The 12,222-nt window shown below is 33.1% G+C and overlaps 1 protein-coding gene across 3 annotated transcripts in view; it reads right to left on the reverse strand.

The window, feature by feature from the left end:
- LOC106466689 (U6 snRNA-associated Sm-like protein LSm6) overlaps positions 1-11,688 on the reverse strand; it is a 17,504-nt gene extending 5,816 nt beyond the window's left edge. The window contains exons 1-2 of one of the 3 annotated variants that reach the window (XM_013926983.2): positions 11,617-11,688; positions 6,862-6,974 (exon numbers count right to left, since the gene is read on the reverse strand). In XM_013926983.2, coding sequence (XP_013782437.1) covers positions 6,862-6,952 — 91 coding nt within the window. In that variant the 5' untranslated portion in view covers positions 6,953-6,974; positions 11,617-11,688. Of the gene's footprint in view, positions 1-6,861; positions 6,975-11,254; positions 11,321-11,538 lie in introns of those variants that run through there. The other 2 variants (XM_013926984.2, XM_022394758.1) reach the window with 2 other exon arrangements.
- Positions 11,689-12,222: the final 534 nt, after the last annotated feature.

Raw genomic sequence — 12,222 nt, forward strand, 5'->3', positions numbered from 1 at the left:
GAGTGGGAGGAAATGAGTGAGAGCCCGACGAATAGCCAACAGCTCCAAGTTGTTGATATGGTAAGTAGATTCCTCGATGGACCACCAACCCAAAATCTCTTGAAAGTTGAGGGAAGACCCTCCCCCAACCCACCAAAGAAGCATCTGTGAACAGATGCAAGTCAGGACGAGGCAAATAGGACCCCTCCCATTGTAAGAGCCCTGTCGAGCCTTGATCCCTGGGGGAAGGGTAATAGGATGATCCAAGGATTGCTGGATAAGTTTCACTGGTCGAGAAGCATCCACTGAATGGAATGCATGTGTGCTTGATCCAAGGGAATGAGAGCTTCCAGGGAGAGCCATATCCCCTAAAGAGAGAGAGAACCTCTCTAGCAGGAAGAGAAAGTGAAGTAAGAGCCCGAGTGACTGATCGTTCCATATCCAGGAGCTGAAGTAGAGTAGGCAGGGCCTGACTGAGAAGAGGACCCCCAAATGAATTAGGCATTGAGTGGGAGTGAGAAAGAACTTCTCTACCTTGATGAGAAACTCTACCCAAGCAGATTCACAAAGAAGAAAGCAGGTGCAATTGTGGCATATTGGGCTTGGGAAGAGGCAAGCAGGAGCCAGTCTTCCATATAATGATATGTCTGAAGACCCAACAAATGAAGATGACATGCACAGGCAAGGACAACCCGACAGAACACATAAGGAGCCAAGGCAAGACCAAATGGAAGTCCACAGAACTGGTACACATCCTCCCCATGGATGAACCAAAGATAACAACATGACTCTTGAGCAATGGGGATATGAAAGTAAGCATTTGTCCTTTGGAATTCGGTATTCCAAAGACCCGAGGGAAAAAACCCATCAAAGAGAAAGATAGGATGAATCCATTGTGAATAGGGGTGTGTCCAAAAAGGCATAGAGCCAGGATAGATCTCCAATATCTCGTCATTTTGGGGACAACAAACAGATGGGAGTAAAAACCCGGACGAACAGGCACCACATGTTCTACAGCACCCTTATGAAGAAGATCGAGAACTGACTCTGCTAGACAGCTGGACAAGACAACCCAGCGTGGTGAGTTGCCAATATCAACTGAGGAGATTCAGGCATTAATTTGGCGGGAGTTGTATGCTTTTGCTTCTTCTTCTCCCTTCCCCCAGGACCATGCTTCTGAGGAAGTTTTTTGTCAGGGGGAGGACAATTTCCACTTGGGTTTTTCCAGCCAGTTACATAACCTGTATTTGAATTCTCAGTGTTTATATCCTCTCCTTCCCTTGTGAGGTTCTAATCCTTATGCCTTGGTTCATTTTAACAGGTCCCAGTTTACTATGATTTGTGTTACATTGACCAATCTTTTACGTGTTTTTCCTCTTTACAGTTGTTGTCTCAAACCTTCCATCAGTCTCCTGATCAGTTTTTTGGCCAATCTCTGGACCCTTTTGTAGTCTACTATGGCCTGGTTGTTGGCTTCTGCCTTGTTTCTTACCACTTGAATTTTGTATTGTTTGGATTTATTTGGGAGGGATTCGTTACTTGCAAGGGTGCATTTTCCCCCTTTTTTCATTACAGGAGTTTGTCAGGCTCCATTTCTGTGCAAAATGGTCTTTGGAGTTCAGGATTAATGTGATGAGTTTGTATTCTTCTTTGTCCTCCCGTGTTTCTCATTTATCTTGCCCTACCGATTCTGTTCAATATTTGCCTGTTTGAATGCCCCATGCTCTCAAATTTTTTGTCCTGCCCTTTTCCCTACTCCTGACATTCCCTTTCTTACTCCCATTCCTCTCTGCCTCAACGTTATCAGTGATGGGATGTTTTTTCCTCCATATGGAAACCCTTCACGACGGATCCATGGGTGTTATGGGTTCTGTCAGAGGGTCTATGCATTCAATTCTGGTCCCTTCCTTCTGTGTCCACTTTCCCGGTTTCTTTTCCTGCTCCTCTGGAAACTAGTGACCTAAGTTTTCTCCATATTGGCGGGAACTTCCTCATCTGACACATGAAAATTCGAACCTAAGTCCACGTGGACTTTTGAAAAAAATAATAGTAAAAGAACTACTAAATGAACAAGTAATTCCAACTATAAGTAAAATCTAGCAAGAAAACACACAAAACATAGTAAACTTCACTTGAAAAACAACTGAAAACACACGTCTGAACATTGTAGTGCCAATAAAGAAAGTGAGGATTGTGCTGCAGTAGTAGAGGGAGCTACCTGTGCTAGTATAGAGGGCACAATGGGATTGGTGGAGGTTGGTCACATAATCACCATAGGGGTATAAAAGACTGGTGCATTGTTCATAATGCCTAGAGGGCAAATGGAGGTTGAGACACCTATGGGGGAGAGGAGGTAGTACTGTTTCACAATTGTTTTGCCTGAAAATGTTTATCACATTAAACAATGGGTAGTTCAAATGTCTTTGAAAAAAAAAAAAGCAAGTTAAAAATAAAAAGACTAGTTATATGTGAAAATAATCAAATAGTTGAATGAAATTCATTAATGAGCCAGATAATTAAGCTGATTAGCAATTCTGCTAATTGCCTAGTTGTATATCACAGTATTACAACTTTTTAAAGACTGTTTTCGATTAACAATAATTTCTCAAAATCAATTCTGGCTATTACTATGATGAAAGTGTGTCCCATTACTTAGTTTTTCTAATCAATGGACACATATATTCTTATTACAATGTGTTTTCCATTAAAAAACACAATCTAAACATATTTAGTCATATGTATAACTATGATCTTTACAAAAATATATAAAAGTAATCACATGAGAGTCAAGGGAACAATATACAAGTTTTTTTATTTTTATGGACATAAACTCCACATACCTACAAACTCTGACCCAAAGTCTGGACCTTACTTTACCTCCTACTTCTCTAATGACCTACATCAACTTAAAGTTAATAACACGTCCTAAAACATCAAATAAATTTCCGAAGTGGTCAATAATATATATATTTCCTTCGATGCTAAGGGGTCACTGAAAAAATACTAGAGAAATTAAACAAAAAAAAAAGCAAGTAACTCTGGATAATTGAATTAACCAAGGAATTGAGAAAAGGACAGTGTCAATCTAAATTTATCTTTTACTGTCAAGACTACCAAATAACTGAATCAAAGTATCAGCTATTTTGAGACTTATAAGCTTCTCACAAAAGTGAGTTTCTTATACAAGAATTGATTATAATCAGGGCCAGATTAAGGTGAGGCTGGTGGAGCACCAGCTCTAGGCCCACCTTGCTAAAAAACAAAACAAAACAAAATAAAAATAATATGCATTCCCGCATCAACAATGGGTTCAGCACTTTAAAAAAAATATGAAAACACATGTGGCCCTAACCATTTGTAATAGGCCTAGATTTAGTACAGGAAAAACATTACTGAGACATATACAAAATTTCAGATGATCCCTTAACCGCTATTAATCGCTATAAATAGGTAAAAGTGTGTATGTCACGGTCTTTTACAGTTACATTCAAAATTTAATTAAACTAATTTATAGATCAAATTTTAATAACATAAAACTATCAATTTCGTATTTTTACTGTATATCACATGACATTTCTTCAGTCTAAACTATTTACTTCAACATTTTCTGTCTGTGGAATTTCACACTTACATTATATATATATCCTCAAGCTAAACTCTCAATTTATAGCTAGAATTTGCCACCGATAGAACTTTTGCTTTATGGAAATATCAGACATAAAGTACTGGTCAAATGCCATGTCTTCTACTGAACATCCTGCTTTCAAAACCTGTCATAAATTCTCTCTGACATTCCCTATTGTATTAGTTGCAGAGATTTCACGAAACTGACAACTATAGGGTCTAAAGATCTGTGACAGTGGAATAATAATTTGGACATCTGAGTGCCATTTCCTTCATTCTCGCTGTTGGAGCTCTGTTTGACCAAGCATGGAAATAATTTAAAGCCATTTCTATGTTACTTATTCGTTCATTTGTAAGTTTTAGGGCAATCTATTTTATGTGTATGTGGAAATATTTAACAATCTAAATTGAATAATTGATAAAAAAATTTCTAAGGCCACATTATTATAAGTAATTGTAATTTTCTGTTATAATCTGCAGCCATTCTAGAAACAAAAAGGGGTAATTAAATTTGTTTCATATTTTTTGAGGTGGTTACAATGTAGGTAAAAATGACTGAGCCTGTATACATATAGTTAATAACACACATGTAAAATACTTTGCTTTTAACATAATTTTACCAAAATGATTTTGAAGATGCTTGACTCAATTGTTCATATTAAGATCACTATCTCATTTAATGGAAAATGCTGTAAAATATTTTATTGTTTGAAAGTCTATGTTGAACTGTTTTACTTTATTTATTCAGACCAGAGCATGAATTATCATCATTTTTGGCCAAATTGTGTGATATTTTATGAAACGAAATATACATCTCATATAAATAAAATATGGTATATCTATGCAAACTATTTTCATTCAAAAAATATGCATTTCCTAAAGTTGTTATATGCACTCATGTGTATGTGCAATATGTATATGATAAACCTAATCAAAAACATCTTAGGTGTGAGAAAAAAAAGGTGAAGCAAAAAAAAAAAGGATTCAGAATGCAACTTAAAGAAATGAAATCAAAACTGGCAGACAAAATAGTAGCTACACTTATAGCATTGATGATAATTTTTATAGCAAATATTTAGGCCACATTTTTTGTTCAACTTAGGGCATGATGATGGGTAAAACAAGCTAATTAATGAATGAATATTTGTTGTAAAATTATTTTCAATGCCATAATTGTAGCTTACCAGTTTTGCCACCAATTTTTATTTCACTCCTTTAAGTTGCACACTTAATTCATTTTTGGTCGCACCTTTTCTTTTTTTTCACACCTAAGGTGTTTTTGATTAGATATCATGACCTTTTGTCAATACACCAACAAACCACAGCAAGTAAGAAAATCTGACACTCGATAGTAACCCACATTATTTGGAACAGATCTATACTTTACAGAACCAACCAGAATCTTTAAAATATATGGTTGTAGTTTTTCCTCTCTACAACAGTGTTAATAACCTCTTTTATAGTAACACAATGAAAACTAGATTAACAGTTTCTTGACATCACCCGTATGCACTCAGTAAAGCTGTATCTAGCATCATTATTTATACTAATTGCTTAAACTAATATCACGTGATGCTAAACGCTCTTTAATTAGAAGAACTTCACAAAATTCAGCTAATTTGTGCTTAAAAATTGGCAATGAATAATAACCGTCCACCCGCATGAATATTTTTGTAAACGTGTGCTAGAAACTGCTAATCTAGTTTGTTTGGCCTAACCAATACTTATGTATCTGCATGTTCTTTCACTCTATAGTTTTGCTGCTCTAAATCAACCATCTTTAATCAAAATGACAAAAAATTTAAAACTGTCAACTTTTACTCTTAGGTGAAGCTGTGATAAATATTTTACACCGATAGCTCATGTGACTTTTTGCGTACGTGTGTGCAAACATCTTTTTCAAAATTGAGCAGCTTTTGTTGAATAACTTTGCACATGTGGCTTATATTTAGACCAAATTTAACACCTAATCATAGGTTGTAAAGATATATCAGTGAAAAAAAATCCATAAAAGTTAAGTACGTTTTTCTATCAAATACATTTTTGGTACTTTTGATGCAAGAAAACAAAAAGGAAGAACTTCAAACAAATGTGGAAGTTTTATATCTCTTGTATCTCTTATAAAATTGGCTGGAAATTTGGTATGTGAAGTAAGGGTCCAGTAGAACACATTCACTGAAAATATGTGATGGTTTGGATTACCACAGTCTGTGATACAGAAATTGGAAAATTGCTAAACTGTCGCTTCTGTTAGTAACACACAGTTAATATTGCAAGTTTTTACGACTGCACAACACACTACAGTGTGTCTTGATATCAAAATACTAATGAAAATTGTTTCAAAATTATCCAAATGCACACATCAAATTGCCCTAATGTATAAGAATTAGGTTACTTCAAAGATTTATCAGCATCTTATATCTAAAAATCACAAAGCACAACCCTAAAAAAATTAAAGCATTTAGTAGGATAATAAGATGAACTTTAAAACAAGTATATTACGAAAACCTATATTTTTCAACATTGAATATTGATCAAACCAACAAATTTCCTCTGAAACACTCCTGCATGTGTTTCAGATTTTAAAATCACAAATATATTACTGTTCTTATATGTGAGCCCTTCAAAAAATTCCATATTCGTGCCTGACTGTGATGAAAACTTGAAATTGATTTCTAATTTGTCTTCTGTAAAAACTTATCAGATTAGTTGTCATTAATAGCCCTCCAGTGGCACAGCGGTATGTCTGCAGACTTACAATGCTAAAAACCGGGTTTCGATACCGTTGGTGAGCAGAGCATAGAGAGCCTATTGGGTAGCTTCATGCTTAACTACAAACAAACTTTATCGTTAATAATTATTGCCATTTCATGAAAGAATATTAATTTGATGATAGTTTGGTAGATTTAAAGCCTGAATGGCCACTTTATTCACTTGTATTATGAACAAGTGTGAGTAGGCCCACAGAAAGTCTTCAGCTCCAGGCCTCAAAGATCCTTAATCCTGCTTTGAATATCACTACAAGATATAATTTATACTGAATTACAAGATCAGTCTATTATTAAAGTTTTTTTTTTCAATATTAAAATTACAGTAACTCGCAAAAACAAAGCAAATTTTAGCCATCAAAAAAGTAACTAACAGCTTTTCTAAAAATCACAAATAATTTTTATATATATTACTCTTATGAATGAATTAGAGAATATCACATATGAAAATATTCAGGAAGATTAAATATATATCTACATCAACACTTACCTCGATAATCAACTCCAGAATTCAGTTTAACAACAACTGGTCTTCCAATAATTTGCTTTAGAAACTCACTTGGTGTTTGTTTTCTGCTCATATTTGTCACTTTTTTATTTTTCCTACAGCATATATAAGAAAAGTTAATGGTTAATTATTACATTTCTTTTTTATTTTAAATTATTGAATAAATCTAATTTCACAATGCCTATGCTTGATAACAAATATCAAAATTCAAGAAACATTTCCTATCTATAATGTATTTTACTATTAAGTTGAAAGTGTACGTATAAAAAACATAACATCAAAATGTAGTATGGGTTTCTTTGTAATATAAAAAATTTAAAACAAACAACTTGACAAACAGAAAGTCAATCACTGTATCAAAACAATATTAAATATATACTTCCAATTTTGTAACTTCAAAAACTCATTAGTTTATAGCTTTTAAGATGATGCCTATATTTTTGTATAACAGGAATTATACAAAATTAACATTATTGCATACATTTAACTTGATTCTATACATATAAGCACCTGGAGTACTTATTTAACCAATGTAATAAATTGTTGACAATAGTTGCTAGAGTTGGGCAATTCAATCCATTAAGTGAAATTATGATTACATTGATTGTCATAACAATAACCAATTATTACTTTTCCAATTACTCCAACAATCAATTGACTAAAAGTATGATTAAATTGATTATCAGGAAAACAATCCACTAATCAAAATTAAGATTTCTGATTTTTCCAACCATTCATTCAAATGATTACAATATTGTGATTATGTTTGCTTGTTGTTAAGTAAAAAGATACATAATAGGTGGGGTCCTCATTATTTGAGGTTTAATTCTCATTGCCACTAAACTTGTTCATCCTGTCCTTGTTATTGCAAAGTTACTAAAGTAACCACTTTCATTAACTTTGGTCTGCTGATTAGAGGGAAGGTAACTGTCTGGTAGCACTAACTGCCAACTCTCTGGTTCCTTAAGTTAAACAAAGTGTATTTTTTTTTTAAGTTACATTATATTTTCTAATTTTTAATTGTGTAACTGTATTCTTTAGTAGAGGAGTCCCTGAACCAAATCTCCTTCATCCACTTTTTTTCAGAAATTAATAACAATATTATTTAATATTCTATAAGCAAACACAGATTCAGAGAAACTGTCAATGATGGCCAAATCCCCTCCACCTATTTATTATTTCATAAATTAATGAGTGTATTACTTATATGTTTCATAGGTAGGCACAGATCTAAAAAGTCCAAATCTCCCCCTTCAATTTTTCAGGAGTCAATAAAAAAAAAACAGCCAGACATCCTTATACTACATCATAGTATCAAAACGAAACATTAAACATCAGTTTTTTTATTTGATTGGGCTATTAACACAGCTGGAGTCTAAAACAATTCAGTCAAGGCTTCAGCCGATAACTGATTATTTCTAAGCTAATGAGCAACAATTAAACATTACCACAGTAAATTTTCATGCCTTGGCTTTTTACAGACATTCTGAAAATGTGTCTAGACTTTAAAGATTTGTCTTCATCAAAATTAGTATTATTTAAGACACCTGCAGCTTTTATAACATAGACTTGATACAGTATAAATTTCTCATTGTTTAGAAATTAGAATTATCTTGAGAAAGATGTTTTTTTATATTTTGTTAATGCCTAAGATAAGTGAAAATGCAGCTGGTACAAATACAACTGTATGATTAATGACTTCTTTTTAAAAAATTTGGAAAAGGCTCCTATTTACCAATGTTACAATTTTTTTTCTAACTAGAAATATAAATAATTATAAATGTTTCTTTTTAACTGTTTTTATTTTAGTATAAATTAAATTACTAGAACTAAAGATATAAGCTTTGAAATTGCTGGATTATAGCCTGATTAAGGTAATCATTTACAGAGTAACGTTATTTTAACTTCTGACTTATTCAGGTTCTTTAGGACTAATATGGTCAACACTGATTAATTCAAAATACTGAAAATTTGGTTACAGTGTTACACAGCTATCTTTGAAAAAGTTAACTAGTATCCTACCATCATTTTAAAAACAAAACATTGCTGCAGCTAGCATGGAAAAGTTAAAATACTGTTTTTACTGGATACCACCATAATACTATACCATCTAAAGTAACTTTCTAGTTTTGTTCTTACTCATTCTCTAATGGTTTTCAAAGATTTTAAGACAAAATTATAACTATCAAAAGTTTCATTTCACAAAATAAGTTGATGTTAAGCTAATTCTTATGTTGCTTGACTTGAAGAATATTCAAAACTTACCAGGTTCTTACTTTGGTTATAAAGTAGGTTATGACTATTCATTTCCTTTTGTTGGTTACAAAGAATTTGAGTAACTGTGTACTTATAAATACAGTATTTAATGAGATATGTACTAATTGATTAATGAACCTTGATTAATCAATTAGCAAATACCATTAATTCCCCAGCTCTATTAGTTGTAAATAAACTACAATATATATATATCCAGCACACAGTCACAAGGTTCACTTCTTCATTAATCTTTAATCAAGGTATTCACAAACTTAAATCCATCCTTATATTTATTCTTAGATACTCATTAAAGTTTCATGTGTTTATGTGTTAACAACAGTCATGCAGCATAGCTTCCATGGCAAAATTTCCATCACAAGACTGTCATGTCAAAAGCACACCTTTCCTCCCTGTTGACTTTCCATCATCAATGTAGTGTTTAAGGATAGTGGTCTTCCAGTGACTGTTGCAAAAGTATTATTGCACAGAAATTCATTGGAGCTAAATCCAGAGATATGTCTTTGCAAGGAATAGCATGAACATTCATTTCATTTTCCAACTACTCGAGGAATGTGACAGTTGAATGGGAAGTATACTTACCTTGGTGAATGTATATTTTCAGATGATTCTTAATTACATTGCATACTGTTATCTGGGACACATGTGGATGGTTTTTGCCACTTAACTTTGTGTTTGTAGATTCTCACCTGTTGCATGTCATCACACTTTGCTTATCACAACTGGAGTATAACTTACTGAAAGCCTCTGTTTGGATAGTCCTAGTGATCCAAGTTCATCCACATTCCTTTCTTTTACAACATTAATGAGTCCAAGAAATATCCCCATGTTGAAAATTCTGAATCCCTGATCTGAACACTTATTTATGATCTGAATGTAAGAATATTTGGTGTTAAAAAAGGGCTGTTTCATACCCTGATCAAAAGGGACCAATTTTTGGATGCATATCACTACCCATAAAATGCCAAACAATGTCAAAATGTAGTTATGATACCTGCTGTTTCACCCAGAGTTAACATATTCCTTACCTGAAAATTTATTTCATATAGATACTTACCTCTCTGCACCTTTAAGTGATATTACCTTACAAGCAACTGCTGTGGAATTTCCTGCAGGTTCCACAAGCCTTAACAAACTCCCAACCCTTCATGTGTCCAGATGTACTAAGCCAGTCTACAACATAATTATGAACCACGATACTGATTCATAATAGGGCTTGCAAGGAATTGTACAAAACCCCAATAGAACCAGTATTCCAGAATGGGTGACAGGTATAAGTGGCTTGGGAAAGCTTGGCCACATAAGCTGTCTTTTAACATTACTTTCCTCAACTTAAAAGTATTATAATATACATAGTATGTGTGGTAAGAGATAGACAACAAAACAGGGTACATGTGATTCATTGAGGATAACTTCTTTTTTTTGGGAGTGTTAACTGATTTTTCCCAACTATAAACCCCCCTCCCTACACACATGCACATTTAACAGAATAATCTTTCTATATCAATATTAAAAGACTTACATGCCTCCTAAAAATAAAATTCCAAGTGAAGCTTAACTATTGATTTGTGTAGACATAATTATCTCTTTTGATTTGTAAGCAATGTTTATAAACACACCCTGAAACTCTCTTAACTTTACAACAGGTATTAGTAAAAAGTTCCAGTAACAAAGCACTGCCTCAATTATATTCAGTGGTTTAATTAATAACTGACTGATTAACCATTAACAGTAATAAATTATACCAAGATCCTTTGCTTCACTCAAAGTCAAACTATAGTATTTAACTTTTAATAGGTTCCATTAAACATGTGATTCAAAATATAACTCAAACACCTAGTGGATGTATCCAGGACAACTAGACACCTACGAAAATGAGAAGTAGGACATTTAGTTAGACACTACTTGTTTATTATGAAATAAAACAATAATTTTCTCCATTATTTGACCTGTATATATCTAAGCCTACTACATTACTAGTTCAATTTACTCCATTATAATATATGAACTGTACAGACCTAGGCCTATTTTAAACCTACTCCATTATTCGGCCTACATATGATATATGTAGGTTTATTATATTACTATTAGTTTTTATTACCATTTTGATTTACTCCATTATATGACCTGCATGGTAACTGGACAACTAGACACCATAAAACTAGAGAAATATGTTGCAAATCAATAAATTCTTCCTTTAACAGTTTAACTTTAAGCATGTTGCCAAATTTTAAGTTTTAACACCCCTCTAAAATTATTCAAAAATATGTAACTTAAAGTTGAAAAGTTATTCATCCTAGAAATCATCCTACTTTCCTAGTAGCTCTTCTTTCTATTATTATAGAGATCGTCATTAATAACTTGCGAACTTTCAAGTTATTGTACCTTTTACTAAAGTTTTAGTGCAGTTTGAGTATTTAGTCCATAACTTTTAAAATATTGACAACATTTTATTATACTTACGCTAACCCTACTTTTCAAACGACCGGACATTAATAAAAAGCCCCACCTGTACACAATTTTGAATTTCAAAAATTTTTACTATCAAACTATATATAAGAAAATTGAAAAAATCGTACCCAGATGAAAATATGTGTGCTGATAGCCCTAACCCTTTAATCGGATAGCTTTTAGTTATAAGATAAAAGGATGTTGATGTTCTTTGTTGATTTATTTTTTTCATTTTTCGTGGATCGTGTGAATTTAATGGGCTTACATTAAATTTCTTACTGACACCTTTCTCTTTCACAGTTAATTAAGTTATCCATAATTTGCTTGTTTGTTGTCATACGCAGAGTCGCACAATAGGCTATTTGCGCTCTGCCCACCAGATGTTCAGTGTCATAAACCCACTCATCGCTAAGCCACAGGAGGGATATAACAGATATAAAGAGACAAGAAGAGATATAGACTTTCTGAAGTTAGGTTTATTACTCATTTTAAAGAACACATTTGGAAGATCTTTAGTATTTTAGATCTTACCCAATTTTAATTGTTCCGAAATTGCCATCCACCGCCAACTCTTGGGCTACTCTTTTACCAACGAATAGTGGGATTGACCGTCACATT

Source organism: Limulus polyphemus, unplaced genomic scaffold (assembly GCF_000517525.1).
Source record: "Limulus polyphemus unplaced genomic scaffold, Limulus_polyphemus-2.1.2 Scaffold2345, whole genome shotgun sequence".
Lineage (NCBI taxonomy): Eukaryota > Metazoa > Arthropoda > Merostomata > Xiphosura > Limulidae > Limulus > Limulus polyphemus.